The sequence below is a fragment of the Falco naumanni genome, chromosome 13, assembly GCF_017639655.2.
Source record: "Falco naumanni isolate bFalNau1 chromosome 13, bFalNau1.pat, whole genome shotgun sequence".
In the NCBI taxonomy this organism is placed as follows: domain Eukaryota; kingdom Metazoa; phylum Chordata; class Aves; order Falconiformes; family Falconidae; genus Falco; species Falco naumanni.
In genome coordinates, this window is record NC_054066.1 from 19,147,092 (window position 1) to 19,169,155 (window position 22,064).

The following is a 22,064-nucleotide window of genomic DNA, read 5'->3' on the forward strand; positions in this document are numbered from 1 at the left end:
CACTTGCAAAGCGTATTTAAGGGAAGCACAGCAGGACTGCAGCATTTTCAGATTTAATAGCGAGCCTGTACTCATCAGCATCAGCTTAGATGCGGGGCATCAGCGGCGAGAAGTGGGCGAGTACATGAAATAGCAGAGGTGGACGTGACGCGCAGCTGGGCACAACAGGACTAAAGCCCTAAGTGATGTCATCTGCAAGAAGCTAAATGTGCTGTGAATAAAAGGAGCCTGCAGCTAGTATTTCAGCCTTGCCTTGCAAGGCTATTTTTGCTTAGATTGCCAAAATGTAATTACAACTAAATCCCCCCTAACAAATACTGGAGAGCAGCAGGGGAGAATTGTACTTAAAAGGAATTTTAAGTAGCAGCCATAGTAGTACCTGATCACAGCAGGGAAAACAAACTGCACCTCGAAAAGTCTTTTGTAGAGAGCTGGTGACAAACAAGTGGCAAGAGTAGGAATAGGACTGTGGGGTCTCAAGAAACACACAGAGGGATGCCACCACTGGCCCTGCTCCCTGCCCAGTGAGGTGCCAGCAGACGCAAACTGCCTGACCACAGGGAGCAGTCAGTCATTGGTGTCAGCGAACTGAACGTTTCCTGAGACAGCCTGAAAACAAACCCTTCAGAAAAACTGAACGTTTTAAACTGTTTTCTCTGGTAGTCCTGGCTGATTTGAGTCTAGAGTTCAATAACACAACGAATTTGCAATTGGAGTCACGAGTCTGAAGGTCTCCCGGTCCCAAAGGCCAGTAATTGTCCCAGACACGGGCTGTTAGTTCTGCAGTTGCAACCAAATCAGAGCAAGCAGCCCCTTCTCCTGGGAGACTGTGCAGGCATGTAGGGCAGGATGTGTGCCCCGTAGTTGCAACCCAAGCAGCCTCTTCTCCTGGGAGACTGTGCAGAGCATATAGGGCAGGAGATGTACCCCATCCATCTCTGGCCACAGCCTCCCCTTCTGGGCCCAACGTAAAAACTCTATTAAAAACGAAAGGCAATTGTGTAATTCCCCAAGGAAAAGGGAAAAAGGCTGGAGCTGTTAATGAGTACAATTAGCATTGTAGTCAAGCAGAATCAGAAGAAATAATTAGCTCCTATTGTTTCTGTGGCATGTGAACTGCAGCCACGCTGGCTTTCCAGGCAAGAACCCATCAGTCTAGCCTCACCCTGGAGGACAGGAGACTGGGTCACTCGCAGCCTCTCTTCTGGTCACAGCTTTCAGGCAGCTGTAAGCAGCAGCCTGGGCCATCACCCTCTTCTGCTGCATCCACCGGGGGTCCAGTTTCCCAGATGGCCGGAGACTTGCAAACCTCAGTGCACCCCAGAAACACGCATGGCCCTGCATTCAGCCTTTCCTTGGACCCAACACAGAGCAGCACCACTGCCTCTCCACTGAGACAGCTAGAGTCAAGGCAACAAAATGCCACCAAACATCTCTTTGTCATAGTTTAAGGGAAGTTTGCAACCCTCTTCCCAAGAAACAGGGCTGGGTGCAAGGCACTGCTAACCAGGGAGTATGAGGAAGGGGCAAAGACAAAACAGGCATCTCATTTTTTAAGCAATGTTACATTTCTAACTCCTCTGCCCATGTAACTCCACAACTACAGCAAAGTTTGGCCGCTACTGGCACTTGGGGTGCTTTGCTGCTTCATGTAGGTGGGCAGCTCAAGGAATGTATTTTATGGAGCCAGCAGAAGTAGGCCTGGAGCCTTATCACAGCCTAGAGAAATATCATCCCACTGATTTTCAGACAGAGCCAAAAAAAAAAAAAAAAAGAAAAAAAAGAGAGAGAGACTGAAAGAAACAAAGAGACCCAATAATTTATTGGCAGAGCTGAAAGGGGGCATTTGAAAATCATAGGGCTGACTCTCCACTGGGAAGCTCCTCCCAGCTGCAGAGAGATTTGTAATACTGGTATCCCTCGGCAAAAGGCTCTGATGTTGAGGCAGAATCCCAGAGATCCTGCACGCCATGTAGAGAAAGAGAGGAAAGTGCTGCAAGATGCGGCCCCAAGGGCACACCGCTAATTGAAAGGTTGGCCTCCCGCCCCACTGCTAAAAAAAAGTTTGTGTATGACAAAATCAGCCTGTATTGTCACCGCTGCTGGAGGACTTCAGATGGATCCTTCCTCCAAGGAAGAGTGCGACAGATTGGCCCATGAGTCCCTTCAGAGGTCAGAGGGCACTGGTGGAGACCTCTCAGTGCTTTCAACACGGAGAGAGGAGCTTAGTGCCAACTCTTGTTCTCACAATGTGATTTTTGTGTTTCGAAAGCTTGAATTATCCCTGGAAAACAGAGGAAAGAAAGAGGTTAAAGGTGTTGCATTCCCTCAGATGACAGCAACGCCCCCATTCTACCCACCATGGCTACCAGTGTTACTATCCCAGTATGTCACTGAAAATCAATGCTCATTAAACCTCCTAAACAGATCTGCTTTCTAACTAGAGACTGTTCACATAAATCAACCCACTGCTCCACAACACTTGGAACAAGGGAGATCCTGGTTCATCCTCATTCACTGAGAAGAAAAAAGTGTCATCCTCTGTGAGCAAAGCATATGATAGACCCTGGAAACCTCCCTGATAGATTCTGGTGTTTAAACAACTTGCAAGATCTCTTCCTCCCCAAGCATCTCTCCTCAGGAATTCTGCTTGGAGCACAACTGTACCGTCAGTCCAACCTCCTCCTGCCTCTGTCCCTCATATTTAGGCTCCTTCTGTCCTGCTGTCAACAAGTGTAGCTTTCTGGTCTCTCCTACCTTAGAAGAATATCTAATTTGAAGTTTCCCTCAAGTTTAAACAGAAAAGTTTCTTCAGCAGCTTTTACTCACATCAGTACAGCCACATGAGTTGCACAGGCTACTGACAAAGAAAGGACTGCTGGTCCACAAGCTTCATTTGTATAGCCTTGCAGCACATGGCAGCAATTGAAGACAGGGCAGGTTGCAGAAACCTGTGTTAATGCTTACTGCTAGCCTGTGAGGTAGCAGCAACAGGCAAAGCATATTTACACATTAACTGAAAGGCGGTGTAGGTTCTTTAAACTCAAATGGAAATAAATGAGATTACAATTATTTTGAAAGCACAGGCTGGCAGCTCTTCTGATAACAGGGTCAGGGCAGTAAGTTGCCCAAACCAAACACCTAGGGATGCCTCAGCACCCATCACACCAATTGGCAGAGCTGTGCTGAAAAGCAAAAGCTTCAGAAGGAAGGTGCTCTGCAGGACTGTAAAATCTTGCTTAAACCCTTGAGCTGGCATTGTATGCTGCTAAGAGCTGTAACATCACAGCAAAGTGCATGCTGGAACACCTCCAGGAGGTGGGCTGGAGAGCTGGAGTGGCAGAAGGAAGTAAAAACTCTTAAACAAGTTACTCTGCGGCAAAAACCATGCCGGAGGCCATCTGCAGAAAACTGGGGTTCACCTTTGCACTTGCAAAGTAGGCTGTGCTGCTGTTTGGGAACATGATTCAGGATTAACTGGTTTCCAGTTAATTTGCAACAATGGTTTACCCATCTATCCCACACTGTACTTTTCACCCATTACATCTACCTCAGGAGGACAGCACGCTGCAGTTCACTCTTTCTCAGACAGGTTTCTACGTTCCCCCTCCTTTCACCCTTACTGGGGTGCCCTCATCACTACTCTCCCTGCCTAGCATAGGTAACCCAATACAGCTGAGAGCTAAGTCAACTCTGTCGCTGTTTTCCTAATACACTTGGCACATTTACTGCCTTCTGAGACTGGTATTTCATGAACTGAGCTGGTTTCCTCTTCTGGAAGGTCACTTGAATATCATCTAACAATAACACCACTACTAGATGCCTGCGTAACATTTTGTAACCATTGATCCTCAGAAAAAGCCAAATCTGTGAGGAAAGATAGATATTATTTTCACCCGTGACTTCAGAGCAAGCTATGAGGAACACTGCTTCCCCAAAGCTATCGAGGGAAGTTTTGGGATTCCCAGTGGCCTCTTGGAGCTCAGCTGTGTTGGGAGCAACAACATGCCACCATGGGGTGGGAACTGGGCAATGTTATGTTTCCTTCCAGCGGGTTTCTCTGCTCCGGCACTTGGGAGTGCAGCAATCCCACTTGGCTACAACAAAACACAACTCTTATCGCCAGGCGTCCTGCTAGCCCTTTTTAAGGAAAGGGCCTGCCATCAGGAAAGCAGGCACTGGAGGGGAAAAACAATCTGAGCCATGAGGCTCAAAACAGCCCTGGGCTCACCTTGGCTCTTTTCTCTGCACATCGCTGATTGCCACTACCAGAAGTAGCAGGTGGTTTCATCTCATTAGCCACAGCATTAATTTTTCTAAATACAGTAGCTACTGTGTGTCCTTCCTGAACAAGCTTTTGACAGAATATCTACTCTGCTTCAGCCCACCATCAAGAGCAAAGGCACGTATGCCAAGCTCCAGACGCCTCTCTCTGTGTCCACCACATGGATGTGCTTAGCATTCATTACCACTCCGTATCTGCTTACAGTCAACCCTAGGCAACAGCCCAAGCTGAAGACATATCTCTCAGCCTCCTGGGACCAGATCTGGGAACAAGTGCCTTGCACAGAAGGAGGACACATTAGCAAAACAGCACACAGCATCACAACAGAAAATGCTGCATGAATGGAGACCGTGGTGAATGTTGGCATCTGGTTAAAAAAAAATAATTTAAAAAATATCATTATGACCTTTGGGAAAGAGCCAACAGTAGAACGGGCCCACCACTAGGCCTACAAGGCAAGAGAACATGCCAGTCCACTGGAAGAGGTTTGGAAGCTGAGAGGTATGCCATGAAGTCACATAAGAAGAAAGATGAGGCCCTACCCTGGGTGTGACAGAGGGAGGGGGAGCGCTCGATCAGCGGCCACTGCTGTTCACCAGGCCATGAAACTCCTCCCAGGCCCTGGTAAGCCAGAGGGAAAAAAAAAATGAAACAAAAAAACCAAAAAAACAGCACTTCAGATCAAAGGCTTCTTAACTTTTAATGCAAGCAGAAACATTCAATGGCGTTTGAAAGGCACTTGTCTTCAGAGAGCAAGGCAATATTCTCTGATAGCCCTAGTGGATAGAAGCATCCTTAAAACCCAGCCAAACATCTGACAGCGCAAGGCAGCTTTAACGTTCTGCACAGACATGAAGCGTTCCCACTGGCTGCTGGTGATATAGTCACATTAATACCCTGAGACAGGTATGACCTTCCCAATCGCAAATGGAATATCCATTTCCTATTGCTAATAAAATAGCTGATGTTACATCTTTCTGGAGGATTATCACGTTCCTTGGCTGGTTGAACTCAGCCAGTTACTGGCCTCATGCTTCACCACATACCTGCATATGTAGTAATCTTGCCAAAAGAGGCTTCTTTTAATGCCACATGGCTTAGTTATTACAAAATTCTTCGATCAGGTGGCAGAATCCAATTGTTATTAGAAAGTCTCATTTCCTATTGTAAACCTGCACTGTTAACGATGACCCAGTAAAAACATTACAGCTATCTGAAATAAAAATGTTTTCAGATAAGTTAGAGGGACAGGCCTAACGCTGTATTCCCTGGTGGAGAATGTTACTGACGGACGAAGCTAGCAGACTGAAAAATTGCTGTCTGTTTTACGAAGGCAGCATACTGAAAGCCCTCTCAGGGAAAAGATGCCAAGGTTAATGTGAGCATGACTATTATCTTCTGGGATCAGAGACATCAAAGAACCTCATAGTTCTCCATGCCCAGCAAAACAGTGCTGGTGCCTACAGCACATGCCAAGCCATTTACCGAACCCAGGGAGCCCCATGGAGCTGGAGGGACCTTAAAGGGAACCCAGGTCAGTCAGAAACCCAGACTGCCCTGCAGATTTCATTGCTGGTACTAATCCAGAAATGGAAAACCTGTATTAGTCAGCACCTGTGCCAAAACCAGACCACCAGCTTAGCTCTTACCTGAGCTTCACAGAGTCAAGCTCCCAATCAGCATTTGCAAAAGCAGCTCAGGTGTCATATGCTCCTTCCCAGGAAAGTCACAGCCCAAATAAACACAGTCTACTGGCAGAGTGCCTGTCACGTGCACTCTGCAAGACTGTACACCACATACAGGCATAAGCAAGAAGCCTCTCACTGTGGTGTACAGCTTGGAATGTGACACTGCCTTCCCAGACCACAGGACAGCAAATCCCTGTTTTGAAAGCGTTGAAGGTGAAATCCTAAAGATCACAGACTTCAGTACCAGCAGTACAAGCCTGGTGAGTAAAAAATCACTTCGGTTCTTCCCAGTTCAAAGCTTCTTTGACAAAACTTCCAAGAAACAACTAAACCTCCATAGTCCCCCAGGGCACAGGCTCCTGTGACTGCCAAGATGATCAGCTGGTCTAAGAGGAGTTCCTTACCTATGGTGGCTAGGTGTTCTCCTCAGTCTCCCTCCACCCATGGTAGCTCAAAAGCCTCCTGATCTTGACTAGGATAGGCAAGCGAGTAACAGTCGCTCATGGCAGCTCCAAAACTACATGGTATCTCTAGCCAACCCTCAGACATGAGCCCTTAAAGTCAAAGGAAATATGAGGGGAAAGACAGCAAAGAGTGCTGTAGATGCAACAGGACAGCACACAGGACACAGCTGTTGCACACCAGGTCAGATCTGCAATTCAGCTTAAGGTATAGCAGTGTCCTTGTTTCAGCTGGGATAGAGTTAATTTTCTTCTTAGTAGCTGGTATGCTGCTGTGCTACGGATTTAGTACGACAATAATGTTGATAACACACCGATGTTTTAGTTGTTGCTAAGTAATGCTTACTCTAAATCAAGGACTTTTCAGTTTCCCATGCTCTGCCAGTGAGCAGGTGCACAAGACGCCAGGAGGGAGCACAGCCAGGGCAGCTGACCCAAACTAGCCAAATGGATACTTCATACCACAGAACACCATGCTCAGTATATAAACTGGGGGGAGTTGGGCCAGGAGCAACCAACTGCTGCCTGGGGACTGGCTGGGACCAGTCAGCAGGTGGTGAGCAACTGTATTGCACATAACTTCCCCCCTCGCCCCCCCCTTGGATTTTATTCCTCTCTCTCCCTCTCCTCTTCATTGTAAATATTATTGTTGTTCTCACTGTTACTAATTTTCACTTTATTTCAATTATTAAACTGTTCTTATCTCAACCCATGGGTTTTATGTTTTTCCAGTTCTCTTCCCCACCCCACCAGGGCTGGGGGGGCAAGGATGAGTGAGCAGCTGCTGTCTGGGGTTAAACCACAACAAGCAGTATGCTGCTTGGAGGAGAGAAACCCACAAATGGCTCTTTCTGAGCAAGGCAGCAGCTCAGAAGCCCCTAATGGGTACTCCCCCACTGCCAAGTCTCCCCAAATACAGCCCCTTTCAAGGCCACAAGGACAAGAAATCTTCCAGAGAAAGGAAAACTGCCCATGTCACCCAGTCAGCACATGGTACCAGACACCATGGGAACAACTGCCTCCCTCCAGAAGTTAGGGGGAAGAGAAACTGGCTCTGAAGCCCTCTTAGCTGCTGAATACAGGTTGGAAAGCTTCGCGTGTATCTCCAGCCTTGTCAAGAAGTCCCTGCCTTCATGGTCTTCCCTCCAACCTGCCATGTCTTGAATTTCTACCCCATTTCCATCACCTATAACCACATCTCTCTTTCCTCTCCAACTCGTAACTTCTGTCCTCTATAGAAAGGACATCAGGGAAGATTATTTGTCAACATAATCAATAATTTATTACCCCTTTCAAACCAAGGAGTTCCCTGTTCCAACATCCCAATAACATCATGCACATAGTCCTTCAGCTGCCAAGTCCTTCTCACAGACACAGAGAAAAAGCTCTTCCAGCCAAGAATTTTTAAGCCAAGACCCTCATACATATTATAGTACTAATTACTCCAACTATCTGCTGACTTGACTGAAAAAAAAATCCACCAGGATGTGTCTGCCCTAATGTACCTAAACTATGCTAGCAGAGCAAACTGCTCTCCATTTCGTACTGAACAAGGCTGCCAGTTAATTTCATCTGGCAGGATCTTTACGACCTGTGACGTGCCAAAGGCACAGTGCCAGAGAGTCTAAGAGGTTATTTTTATGTATGGACATTTTTAGTACCTTATTGCTATACTGTCTGCACAGCGGTCAGATACTCAGTGAATTGATCCCCAACACTTAGGTTATTCCCATTGAACAGATGGGAAATGGAAACATTAGCAGGCTAAATAAAGCCAGCCAGAGCTGCTCTTCCACACTCATTCCTGACCCACAACTGTTGAAAACTTCCCACCTTCTCCCACACCGCCCAGGGTCAGGATCCAAGCAGCGTTCCCTTTATCCCCATCAGGTAAGTTGGGGGAAAAACAATGCAAAAAGGAGCCACTATTGGAGATTAGCAAAAAGAGGAAGAGCAGCCACAGCTGCTTCAAGGGACTTTCCAAATCACTGTTGTGCAAGCAGCACTAGCTGTTTTCTCCAATCACGCTCTGTCTTTAAATCCTAGCAGTTCCCCTTCAGTATTTTTGTGTAGGCCCACCTCCTTACCACCTCCCTCCCCACCTAAAAAAGGAAACAGGGAGCCACAGTGCATGCTACCCTCACAACAGTCACCAAGGTCTTTCCCTTCCACCAGTCTGTATGCGACCTCCCAGCACATTGCCCACTCACTACACCCTGCAGATATGGTGTCCAGAGCAGCACAGCCTCTTCCTGGGTGTTCCCTACGTTCTGTCAGAGTGATTTGGATTTGTTCAAATTCAGTCAAGAACTTTGTGACAGCCCTGAAAACTAATAGCTTTAAAAAAAATCTAGGATATTCTGCTACCGTGAAATAATTCTTTCACATATCTGGCAGTATCTGTAGCAAAGGCAAACAGGGAAGCCATCATGACTTTGAAATGAACACAACTGAACTCCTTGAAAAGAAACATGAAATAAATAGGTTACAGTCACTTTTTTGGCAAGAGACAGGCCACCAAGATAAGGAAGCCTTTTACAAAGTCACAGACACTTCCAAATAAAGCACACTACAGTGACAGAGGACAAATCAATGAATCCATCATTTCAAAGCCCAGGTCTGCAGAAGTGCTCTTAAGACTTACAGCACCTGGAAATATTACTGGAATTGAAGAATGGAGTGATAAATGAATAAAGCCAGTACTGCAGACTCAGGAGAAAAGGACAGCGATCAGATCTGGAACCTTACTGCTCTCCTCTAGCTTTTACTCCTGCTCTCAGACTTGAAGGAATGACGGTAAAACATTGCAGCTCTCTAGAGCTGGCAAGACCCAAGGCAACCTGCCTTCCACTGACAGGCATCAGGCAGTGTGATGGGTCCCATGTACAAACCCTCTAACTTTAGACGAGGTTAGCCCTGCCCACACCATTTAAGATACAGTCAAAGATGACACAACTAGGACAGCAGCACTGAGGAGTCTTTCTAAAGTCTTGGAAATTAGCAATCAAATGGAAACCAGTGACATAAAAACCAACAGTTATAGAATTAGCTGAACTTTAATGTACAAATGGAGACTTCCCACAAGCACCCCACCACCAGCCTAACGTCTCACAATCACTGATCTTCTTGCCCAACACCTGACACTTTTATAGGAGCTTCTCTTCCTCATTCCTCACTTTTTCTGTCATTGCCCACTTTTTTGTCCTGAGAACCTTACCCCTGCAGTCTCCTTACAGTGCATACCCTTATTCCCTCCACAGGATATCTGCTCATTTCCTAGCTAAAATATAGTCTGAGGCCATCTCCTCCAGCTGCCTGCAGTGAAATGAACCCAGTTCTAGCCCTATTAAGATCAACTATTCTTCTCATTTACTCGAGCCATCCCATTAGTTATCAGTGGTGACTTTGAAAGGAAAGGATAGTTTTATACCCTGCTCAGCTCTCACTGCAGCAGGCACTTACAAATAACTGAAGCTTTGTTTTCAGAAAAAGCAGCCTTGCTTTAGAGCTGACAGGACAATCCATAAAGTCACACAGCAACCAAAATATTTCCAGACTAGCCTGCTCAGTGGCAGCCTACTGTATGGCCACAGGTCTGGTCTATCCTGGTGTATGAGACAGTATTTCTGAATTTGTCCAGGATTCCTGGATGGCACTGCAGGTGAGAGGTCTCAACACAGGAGACTGTGACTAACCACACAAGTTATCACTGCAGGAAAAGAAAGGCTGGTAACACCAGGCAGGGGAAAGGTGCATGCAAGACAGCCAAGCACTTCACACTGCAATGCTAAAAAAAAAATAAATCAAAAAAAAAAAAATCAAACTTCACAGTGATCACTTCCACTCCACCCCTCTTCCACTCCTCTTCCAACTACAGTTCACTTGCTACAGGTACCGAATATTTTCAGTGGCTTCACTGAAACATGACCAGACTGTGGCCAGCAATATTTTGCTTTCAAAAAAAGCACAGTGTACCCCCTAAGGCTAAGAGGTTAGGGTTGGGGTTTTTTTTTCCCCCCATCTTCTTAATTCCAAACCACAGGGACCACCACTGTCACTGTTGGACCATGTCACCTCCAAGGTTAACAACGCTGACGAAGAGAACCTATTAAGTGGTTCACTACTTCCAAGTGCACCCCTCTCAGTCCACCTCCGAGGGAACAAAGAGAAGCGATTTCTCTCCAGCTACTGAAACAAGGTAGCCCACAAAACGTCACATATGTTCTTTTCAGGTGCTCAGCACTGTAACACCTAAGGTACTATAAATCCCCTGGAATTAAGCAGAGTCCAAGAGACTGTTTTAGCTCTTCTAGCAAGATTGGAAATTAATACAGCCTAGGCTGACCCTTCCACTCGCTGGGATTTAGGCAGCTTGTCAATATCACAAGCAAGAAAAAGGACAAACACAGGAAAATTGCAATGAAAGATCTGCTTATCGAGCTAAATGCACAAGCCCCACCACTGAGCAGAAAGGACAGAATGCAGAATAGCTCCTTGGAATAGCTGTGAAGCAACAGATACTTTTCAAATGCAGCTTGGCAGCACCACCGCTTTCTGAAACAAAGGGGGCTGCAGCCTCACTGACAAGTCATGAAAAATGGTGTCTAAAAATGATTTAATATGAAATGCATCATCACAAAAGGAATATATAAAACCTGAAACACAGGGCTCAGGTTTCACAGTGAGGGGCATGCTAGCAATTTCTACAGAAGTGTTCATTTACAGTGTGTCAAAAGCTAATCCAGGTCAATTCACTACCTAGAAGTCAAGGTTTTGAGAAACGCCTGTTCTTTTCTTGCTAAGCGTGCTCCCTTCCCTGAAGCACAATCAATGCCAATCAAACCCTGCACATGAGCAGAGCTCTAGTGGAGAGATGCAGCCCATACAAATGAAAAATGCCACGAGCCCCCCTTAGAAAGGCAGCCCTGACAAAGCCTACAGCACGGCTCTTCCATTAGAGCCTTTCATAAAACACAGCCAGAGTGTGAATATAGAGTGCTGGCTAGAAAGCCCTCCCGAGTCATAAATCACATGGTACATGCGCAGCATAAGTGGAGTTTATTCATGACGGACAGTATTTCAACAGGGCTTGATAGATGGGTGAGGAAAAGCAGCCAGGCTTTATGGAGGATAGAACGAGTTACACAAGAGATTCTTCATTAGTGAGAGAACCTTAATGATCTGAAGCATAGCCAAGCGGAGTGAGACTGAAAGCTGGGGCTGTCCTGCTCTTCTCTGTCAACAAAGCAGGCACCATCACTTCTCTGCAGCTGCTGCCGCTTGCTGTCTGCTGGTACCAGGCAAGAAAGGCACAAGAAGTCTGTCTATGCATCACTGCACAGAAACTTCACTGACAAGCACTTCTGCTCTGAATTTACACCAGTGCCCTTAGAAGGAGATGCTGGACAGCACTGCAATCAGACTGCTGCAGCTCAAGCAAGGCAATGGAAAAAACAAGGGCTCTGACAATCCCCTACATAGCAGAAGGTTAATTGCATAGATCTGCTTCACTTAGGACACCATCAAATGAACTCCTGATTATCCCCCCCTACTCACAGAAGAGTAAGTGGGAGAGAAACTAGTCTGCCTCTATTGAAGAACTGCTCCCAGCTGTAACCGGAGCTACTAAACTTGATTCCTCAAACACCTGTTATTCTTAGACAAGCTCATTTTGCACCATACGTCAGCAGCACAAAATGAAACTCTGATGATATGCAGGAAGAGAGGGCAGCAAGCATGGCATGTTACACTTGTAGGGAAATAAGACCACAATATTGGATGCACCATCACTCAAGGACTGACATCTGTCAAAGCAAGAACAGTTACAAACACTGCTATAGCAGTATTCTCTACGCTAGGAAGTGCTGGTGGCAATAGCTTATAAGGGAAAGGCCACAATTTCCATTCTAAACTTGCTACATGAACACCACCACAGCTTAGGACAGTTGGCTCAGCACACAGCTTTCCCGATAGAGACTGAGAGAAGCCAAACACCTCCCACCACAAAGCTGCAACACCACGGCCTGCAGTGCGCTGCTGCTGAAGAGGAGTAAAATACCCCGTTGTGTGTCCACAAGCACTTTGCTCTCTCATCATATGGACAGAGAGTCGATAGTGCCCTCTCCTGGCAAAAAGTGCCTGAGAACTGTTACTGGTAAAAACATGAAAAAAAATCATCCGGAGGGCTACATGGAACACCAGGAGATGCTCACAGGCAGTTTAAATGAGATCTTTGTATTATTGCTAGTGACCCACACTCAAAATTTGTCACAACTGGAAGCTAACCGTCTGCTAAACCCCAGGATTGATCTCACCAAACTGTCTGACAGCACACTGATGACAGGGTGATTACATTGCAAGGACAAGCTAGCATACCGAAAGGAAGTCATGAAAGGTACCTGTACCCTGATTACGGGTTAGATGAGAAAGCTCACTGCTCTATCATGGTCTTATCAATGTATTTCACTTCTTTTTCCAAGCAGACCTTTTCAAATATTAATTTAACCAATATGACCTAATCACTGTATTGGTTTATAAAATATGCTTAAGAAAAAAAACCTTACGTTATTTACCTCGAACTAATACCTATATATGCAATTTTTTGTCACTTTGTGGGAAATAAAAGTCACGCTGAATAGCCTGGTATGGTAAGCTATAATATGTTTATCTAAAAATACAGCTGTCCTCTCTGTGTACCATGATCTTCTAGTCTTGTTAAAGAGCCTCTGTCACCAGGGCCTGGAAGACTTAATATACGACGTTTATTATGATTAGAAATCATTTGTACAGCACTGTAAATTCACACAGCACTTTCCTAAGAACATTTATAAGTCTAATGGCACTATAAATTCCCGTTAGCTTCCGCACTTTATTCCCCAGTATCTCTATTTATTCAAATGATTTCATTCCCCCCCCCCCGCAATCTTGTCTTTGAATACATCAAGCCACAGTCCCACACGGGGCTGCCCATCTCCAGGTGACAGGTTGGGTGTATTGCTAAAAAAACCCTGGACTATACACGTCAAAAAATAAGGTTTTACTATTAGAACCAAACGTCCCTAACAGCAGCATGATAATGACAGATACTTGGCTTTCAAAGCGCACTGGCAACAAATGCTGCTGTTTGTATTACTGCTCGCAGCGAACAGCCCTAATGCACACGAGTACTTCTTTCAGTTCTTGTGATCTGTATTAAATTGCTCAAGCACGCATGCAACCAGCAGCAGGCCCTCCCCCTGCCACCACACGTACTTGATGCTATCGGTGTGTGTTTTATATTCCATGATGGTGTTGGGAGGTAGGTTCAGCACCCTTCGTAACGTATCACGTATCCGGGCTGTCGTGGCCTGGTCGCTGGCTGTCTTGTTCCATATCGAGATAATATCCTCCTACAGAATAGCATGTGAGGGGTAAGCAGATGGTTCTTTTTGTAGCCCTGCCAAATGGAAGTACATGCCAGTTTTCAGAAGCACTTACCTGGAATCGGACAGAGACGACTGCCCCACAGATTTCTTCTCCCACCATAAACTGTTCTCCCAACATTGCCAGAATGAGATTCTCCCAGCATCGTGACGCTAAGCCCTTTCGCAGACGGATAATCCATTTACCACCATTTTTGTTGGCATCATCCTAGGAAGAGGGGCAAGAAATCAATTTGTTTTCTTCTAGCTATTTTTCTGCTTCCCACAATACAGCAGAGCCACACACCAGAGCAGATATTGATTGGGTGGGGCAAGGGACAGAACGGAGGTATTTTCATGCAAAAGCATTTTGCTTGTCCCCCACACAAGCAGAAGTATACCACTTACTTTGAATACAAAGTACCTGAAACAATGACTCTCAGTGTTCCAGACCAAGCTCTATGTGCTGAAGACTTGAGCTCTAGTGTTTTGATACCACTAGCAAAGATGAACACCAGCCTACCAATCTGCACACAGAACCAGAGGCAAGGATCCTAAAACTACTCCTAAACCCCAGACCAATTCCCCCTTTGTCTAATCCCCTGTTTATGTAGCTCCACTTGTAAAACAGGAAAAATCCCTCACTGCAGAACATGGGAGGCAGGGAAAGAGTTTGCAAAGTGATGTTTAAAAGCAAGCAAAAAGTTGACAAACACTTTCCTTCCACACTTCCAGGAATGGGCTCACAAGCTGTGTTAACACAGAAAGGACCAGTCCGTTCTCTGGGAACCACTGACATTATCATATATCATACAGTTGAATGTTTGTTCCAGATTACAGTGACCCACGGAAATAACCAAAAATGAGGGGAGAGAGAGTAAAGAAAAAATTTATGCTTAGCACCCAGTCCATCACCTCAATATTGTGATTCCATATGTTGCACCTGAAAGAGCTGAAAACTGCTACAGACTCCCCTGCTTCACAGAACGCACACTATGTCAAACAGCAGCTCCTCCTCTGTGCAGAACGCTGTGGCATTCTCTTGTACAACACTGTAGCTGGGAAATCTTACAAGGTGAGAGGGGAACAAATTCCATCCAAAGCCGAAGACAGAGAGGTAGGAACAAGTCAAAGAGGTGGCAGTTAGGAAGGGAAAGGGAAGACAGGTCTAGGACAGAAACAGAGAAGAACAAAGGATAACTCAAGAGGGAACTGCACAACACAGGACATCCCTGGTCAAATCACCAGCAATCCCCTCTGCCAAGCTGGGACACACTTCAAAGATGCTAGGCAAGGCAGCCCTACTCTTCTTAATGAAATGAGATTAAGTTTATTTTAGCCTTAATGCTTCTCCAGGGCTCAGATAAAACTAAACATTTGTGTGCTTTTAGAGACAGCAAGTGCTAACAAAGCAATCCTGAGCAATCAAGGAAATATCAAGGAAGTGCCAGCATAACAGCAGCATTCACCAGACTCCTAGTTTTCAGGTATGTACTAAAGCCTGTACTGAAAGGGGAAGGCGTCAGCTCTGGATAAACCTCGAAGCATGACAGCAGCCACACGCATGGCGAAGAATCCAAAATCAACACAAGTTCTAGGAATGTGGCATACTCCCACAACATGTGAACCACTTTCTGATTAAACATCCTTGTTTTCCAAATTATGAACATCACACTCTTAAGAATTAAGCCATCTAGGCTTCAGCCTTTAAGCAGGGAGTTGGGTTTAACTCCTCAAACTTTCCACAATGACTAATGGGGGTCAGAAGAGAAAACAGTATTGCTCAAAATATTTCAGAGGTGGTTTAAGCAGGTTCAAGGCTAGAAAGAGAACAGTGATTGGAAAGCAGATGCTGTATTGTGTGTTTTATGATTATTGTTAGTTTTCTTTCAGGTTAAACAAGCTTTGGTTCAGTCAAGCATTTGATTTCCCTTTACCGGAATAATAAGGATCTGCAGGCCAGTAAATCATCAGGGAACATTAGGCTTAGTGCTTTTGACTTTACCTAGAAAAGGCACAGATGGATCCAGAAAAAGATCAGAGCTACATACACACATATATGTGCCTACAAGAATCACAGCAAGTAAGCATTAGTTTGGAAGAAAAAGGAGCATGAACAAAGCCCTACAGAGCAAGCAGCAAAGGAAAAGTCAACAGCAAGATCTCAGGTCCTCTTCTGTAAATACAAGAAGGGAACGGGGCCAGAAGTAAAAAATACCAAAGAATCTCTCCATCTTAAAATGGCTACAGGGAAGCGTTTTATAGAAATTCTGGTATCACTAACTTGTGGACTCTCTGGTCAACACGTTACGAGAGCAGCTAGCTCACTAGGAGTCCAGAGAGGGTTAAACGTTTTATATAAATTGTATTTGCAGTAACTGGCTGTAAAACACCTTGCTTAAAGTAATTGCCAACTAGGGTCACATATAAATTTCTCAGGACCAAGCAGCATAATTAGGTACTTCAGAACAACACATAAAATCCTTGTATTGCGAATGGTATTGGTCATTGCTGGAAGCAGGCCAGGAACTGGAGGAATGATTTGCTAGGCAAAGACTTCCCCCCCCCCCCCCCCCCCCCCCCCCTTTTTTTAACAGATTTGGACAGGAATGAACAGAAACAAACTGCCTGCCCTGGAACAACAACAAAAAAAAGCAAATAAAGGGCTAAGTCATCTTTCCATCTCCAGCTCTACATACAGCTGTAGGTTTTTAACCATATGCGCCTCTTCTTCCTCTGAAAAAAGGAGGGTTGGTTTCTTAAAAGCTTTGCTGAATTCCAAGAACAGAGTATCAGCCCTTCTACAGGAAAGTCCCACACTGCTGTCACTGGGCAAAGCTGTAGTAAGTGGCAAGTGTCTATATTAGGAGGCACAGCACTTAGTTGGGGTCCCCTCTTCACTAGACTCCAGGCAACACTGCCCAGGGATCCTCTGGACCCACAGGCAAAGGCAGTTCTGCAGCCTTTGGGGGAGTGCAGCTGGCAACTCCCTGTGTCTTCCCTCTCCTCTGCCAGCAGGTTACGGGACTGCTAGGTTACATGGGACAGAGTTCTGATGACAAGTTTACAGGGAACCTGGGAGAAAGGACTGCACCCAAAAGAAACCTGGAATGCCATTGACTGTAGAAGGTGTAGAAGGAAGAGTCCCTTCACTGTAGAAGGTTCCCTCCAGAATACTCTGGGAAGTACCAAGACAGAAATGAGAGCTCCAACTCACCTCCCACATGGGTTTGATTCCCTCTTTGAAAAGGTGGAAGTCACTATGGCCTGTCAGGTCCCCGGGACGTACCATGTGACTGTAAAACCGCCAGAACTGCTCCACCTGCAATGACACAGACCACACAATGAGGCTGCTGAAACTGTTCACAGCCAAGATTCCTACAGAAACAGGGTTCCCTTTTTACACCAGCTGGCTAGACCCACCTTCTTCTCTTTTGTTCTACTTTCTTGTCACAAGGGTGTTGGTTAGGATACCCAGAAGGCAGCAGTAGGATCAGAGCTTGAGTGCCTGTTTCTGACTGGCTCCATTACCAGATGACCACTTGAAATATTCAAGGTGCCTCCAAAGTCACTTGGTGCTTGCCTGAAGAAATCTGTGCTACGATAACTGCTGCTCTAAAGAACAGTTTCAAACATATCTTGTAAATCCTACTGTGCAAACTTCCAAACACTGGATATGTGTCAAGTGCATCAGCTACAGCCAAGCCTCTCTACACATTAGCCCTGTGTTAGCCACTGCTCTCTGCAATCGTGGAGACTGCAGGAGCCTCCAAATAAGACATTTTTTTGTATTTAATTTTACTGTATCCAGGTTTTAAGCCAAAAGATGCATTCTGGTGCTGGTTTAAGATCTTAAGGCACCATTCAGAGCTTTTATTTAAATACCTCTTACTTCCTTTTACAATCTGCCATGGTACATTTGGACCACTTCACTTTGACCAGTTTTCATTCTGGCATCCCTGCATCTACTTCAGACAATCTGGCTGGAAGGCAAAGGAATTATCTTTTGTAATTCTTAAAAATAGCATATTTATCCTTTGAGATTCTCTGGATAAGAAAGGATATTAGAGAGGCTGGATCTTTAAAACAAAACAAGGCACTGGAAGAGATCATACTAATTTCCATATTTTAAGAGAAGTCTACTCAGTAAGACAATAGCTATTAAGCAGACCAGCAATGAACATGGAAGGGTCAGACACCATCCCAAGTACCTCATCAGAGACCTCAATGATTTGGTCAGCACTTGGAATTCTGTCCCAATCTCTGATCTTTGTCATCCAAGCAGGAATTTGCTTTTATAGCCAATAAAATTATGAACCAAGACTGAGGTGAGGTCAGAAGCAATCTATTTTTGTCAGACACATCCAAATGCAGTGTGGAAATTACATTCTTACACTGAGTGAATATGCCCTCTAATGGTTAGCATTTAAAAGCTTTTATACTGAAAAGCAACAAATAAATCTGAACCCAGACTTAGCCTCAGACAATTCTTTTTGAAGCATGTTTTCCCTCCTCAAACAGTACTTGGAACCAAACACATTATCAGATCTGCTGGCCAGTCTCTCTCCAGCCTGACTGATCTCTAGCACTTCCAGCCTACGATAGCACCCACAAATTCTTTGCAGCAAACAGAATGTGTGAAGTTCTTCCTCCAAGGAGCTAAAAATCAATGTTAAGTCTACACTGATTTCACAGACTGAGAAGTTATTGCCAGATCATCAAGCAGTAGCCACGTTTTTCATTCAATGAACTAAAAGTACTTGCTCTCACAGGGGAATAGGAGCAATAACTACCCATAACGATAGGCTTAGAGCTATTCTTTCCACTCTTATCCTGCGTGGATGCAATTAACACAACCCAGCTGCTTGGACAGGTATAGTTTTGCAGCTTTCCTGAAGGGGTATTTTTCTTGCATTGCAGAAGACAGATTTACTGGTTGGCAAAATTTAACATTTGCAAAGGACTCTGGATAATATTCTTTTTTTTTAAATCTAGTATTTGTCCATAAAACCAGAAAGCTGCCAACAGAATTCCTAGCCTTGAGAATGGTATTATATGTAGTGCCTCTACAATGGAGACGTGTTTTGCTTATGTATCTTGGGATCTTAATGACTGTTTTACACTGCCAGCACCATGCAACAACCCAACACTGCCTTTCCAGGATACACTCAATTTATTGCAGGTATAAACAACCACAAAGAGTGGAAGGGGAAAAGGAGAGCAGTTTGCCTTTTAATGAACTTTACTGCAACACCAAACTGCACCTCAGTCATCACTTCCAGACAGACAACCAGACACCAGCTGCTTACACAGCACACCAGATGCTTGCTCCAAGCACAGTCTTTGTGTTGGAAATATGGGCAGGGGGGAAGTGGGGGTATGGACGGACTGCACAGTCTTTGCTTCACATCTACATTGTATCCAGAAAAGCTGTTCCTTTCTGCTTTTGCTTACCTGTCAAATTCTGCTCCAGTTAGATTTAAGCTATGTAGGAGTTCTTTTCATTTTCTACTATTATTCCAGCTACCACCACTGCTGCAGGTGCAGATGTCTAGCACAGGGCAGAGGGGAACTGCTTAAGACATGTCACCTGCTGTAGGTAATCCAAGAACTCATATGTAAGTCATGGCAAATCACTCACTCTGTTCCTTGACAACAAGAGCACAGCCTGCATGTGCATACACCTAGCACACAGGAAGTAAGCCAGCCACGACGATCGTGCCATGCCCAAGTGACACAACAACAACAGAGATATACTCACGGAGGCAAAGGTGCCAATCTGTTTAATGTTCTGTTCATAACTCTGCGAGCTGGTAGGCCTCCCGGGTGTTCGTCTGGAGTACCAGAAGGTGTAATTATACTGCAAGGGGTGCTCAGCTGGCCCTGGGACAACAGCCTGCAGAACAGAAAAGCTTGCTTACACCTTATGCACTCCTCTAAAAGGGGAATGGGAAAAATTACATTCACAGTATCAGAAGTCTACATGTTCTTGACCTCACAGACTATAAAACAAACAACTGTTCCTCATTTTTACTGAAAAATACTATCTCTGTTAATTGTCTGGAGTGGATGATTAGGCTAACAGCAGCTCACTATTTCAAAGAGTATTAGAAATTTTCAGTACAGGGATGGCTAAGGAAATAACTTAAGCTCAGGACAGCATCATAAAAAAAGCAACCCTCATAACTATTAAAGATAGTTTTATTCAATTTTCTCAAGGGAAAAAGGACAAACTAAAGAGTGATCCGAGAGTTTTAACTTTTTCAAATCAGGAAAAAAAAAAAGACACTCTCCTTCTCTGGGAATCACAAAAACCATTTATACTTTTCCCATATACTTAAACCATGATTCAAAAGCAATTATAACTCTTTGGTGACACTAACTCCCTTAAGCAACCAACACCCTAACACTCTGGGAGGATTAGTCTTAGAACTCGTTATGTCAGCTTTGGTGGAAACCATTGCTAGCAGTGGGCAGTGATCATTTTTCAATTTCCAAAACACCTATTTCTAATTAAAAAGACTTCTAATGAGCATAAAAGAGCCTAACACGAACTCATTACCCAAGAGTCAAAATTGAAAGAAGAAAAACCAAATCACAAAGCCCTTATCTTGTATGAGTCACCAGGGCTTAAATCTCTGCTCTCCTCTTGTCTATGATAAGTTTATAAGGATTCCATTACTTTAGACAGAAAAGTTTTCCTAAGCATAAGATTAACAACAACAACAGCAACAAAAAGATGGATAATGTACCTTCTTAACTAGGCTACACTACACATAACCCATCTTAAAGAGTTATTTCAACAGCGGCACAAACACAGCCTGGTAAACCAACCACAAGCCACTACTCTCCCATTAACCCGTCCTCCCCCCACACCCTCTTCCCCCCAAAAAAATTTTGGGGGAAAATAAAGCTTTATTTCTCATTTCTACTCAAAAGCCTAGCAAAGTACTAGCTGTGTTTGTGAAGGAAGCATTCACCCTTCAGATTATATGCCTCCAAAAGCATCATCAAATTACCCAAATGCAAATGTAGCCCCTCTGTCTTCATTACAACAGTAACAGAGCACTAAGCGACCACAGCCCATCAAGACTTATTTTCATTATTCCTGAACTCAGGATTGATTTTTCTAGCACTCCTACATCATACTTTAGTGATGGAACATAGATGCCAGCACCATACCTTCCTCTTGGTAGTACTCTGTGGTTTCTCTCGATCATTCTTTTCCTTCTCACTGTCTTTCTGTGTGTTATTCTCCTCATTCTGGTCATGGTCTCCACTATCATCATCTTTCAATCTGATAAAGAAAAAGAATAATGAAAGCGAGTCTTACATCACACAGCTGAGAAGGTTTGTACCAAGCCCCAGCATCTCTGCTTCTAAGCTCCCCCATGGTACAAGAGCCACCAGTATTTGGAAATCTATACTTGACAACCCACACGGTAAAAACTACTACTGCTCTGCACGCCCAGAGCCCATCACAGGCATCTTAGGCACACGTTCTTAAGCAAAGTGAGCAACAAAATGCCTTTACAGAGCAAACTCAAGCAGCATCGTGCTAGGTACTATCTGCCACAGGAAACTCCAGGTGCCTGTGAGGGTCCCTAACCAGCCAGGAGGCGAACATGAAGACCTGTCACCGTAACATTGCTGACTCTCTCCCACCCTGCACCCCATGCCCCTCAGCACAGCAGAGGCTGCCCCTCAGGCGAGCAGTCACCACGCCAGCACCCAGCACCCCACAGGTCTCCCCGCCCGCCCCATTCCCGGCCAAGGGCCGGAAAAGACGAGCGAGCAGCGGGGCCCGAGGGCGGCCCGCCCCACGGCGGTGCCCGGGGAGGGATCCCTCGCCGGGAGCTGGGCCTCGTGCCGCCGGGCACTGCCCCCCGCCCTCGGCCCCGCAGCCCCTCAGGGCCGGGCAGCAGCACCCGAGCGGGGCCGGGCCGGGCACCGGCGGGAGGAACGGGGCTGTGCGCGGCCCCGTGACTCATCGCGTCTCGCCCGAACAGCACCGGGGCAGCGGCGGAGGGGAGCGGCCGGCGGGCAGCGGGGCCGCGCTGCTCCCCGCAGCGGCGCAGGGGGCCGGGGAGGGCCGCGCCGCCGACTCACGCGTCGAATTTGTTGTTCATCGTCGCTCGCTGCCGCCACCTCCGTCCACCTCAGCGACTTCCGCCCCGCCGAGTCCGCTCCCCAAAGCCTTCCGCCGCTTCCGGCAGCGCCGCCGCGCCGC

General features: G+C 45.7%; 1 protein-coding gene across 2 annotated transcripts; it reads right to left on the minus strand.

Annotated features, from left to right (window-relative positions):
• Nucleotides 1-1,799: 1,799 nt before the first annotated feature.
• Nucleotides 1,800-22,052, minus strand: EIF4E2 (eukaryotic translation initiation factor 4E family member 2). 2 transcript variants are annotated; one of them, XM_040612473.1, is made up of 8 exons: nucleotides 21,944-22,052; nucleotides 21,017-21,131; nucleotides 19,596-19,730; nucleotides 17,052-17,156; nucleotides 13,911-14,063; nucleotides 13,686-13,822; nucleotides 4,828-4,906; nucleotides 2,241-2,284 (listed from the first exon to the last, which is right to left on the minus strand). In XM_040612473.1, exons 1-7 carry the CDS (start codon nucleotides 21,961-21,963, stop codon nucleotides 4,861-4,863), a joined length of 711 nt encoding a protein of 236 aa, XP_040468407.1. In that variant the 5' UTR covers nucleotides 21,964-22,052; the 3' UTR covers nucleotides 2,241-2,284; nucleotides 4,828-4,860. The 2 variants fall into 2 exon arrangements, with proteins under 2 accessions (XP_040468408.1, XP_040468407.1); XM_040612474.1 differs by lacking the exon at nucleotides 4,828-4,906 and having other exon boundaries at nucleotides 1,800-2,284.
• Between the last annotated feature and the right edge of the window lie 12 nt (nucleotides 22,053-22,064).

What these genes read in the sequence shown, in the direction of transcription:
- EIF4E2 (XM_040612473.1), bottom strand. Translation starts at nt 21,963, where the DNA reads ATGAACAACAAATTCGACGC. An exon ending in TCGTCTCTGTCCGATTCCAG is followed by an intron (nt 13,823 to 13,910) that starts GTAAGTGCTTCT and finishes GCTATTCTGTAG; the next exon opens with GAGGATATTATCTCGATATG. An exon ending in ACACACACCGATAGCATCAA is followed by an intron (nt 4,907 to 13,685) that starts GTACGTGTGGTG and finishes CTGGCTTACCAG; the next exon opens with GGCCTGGGAGGAGTTTCATG.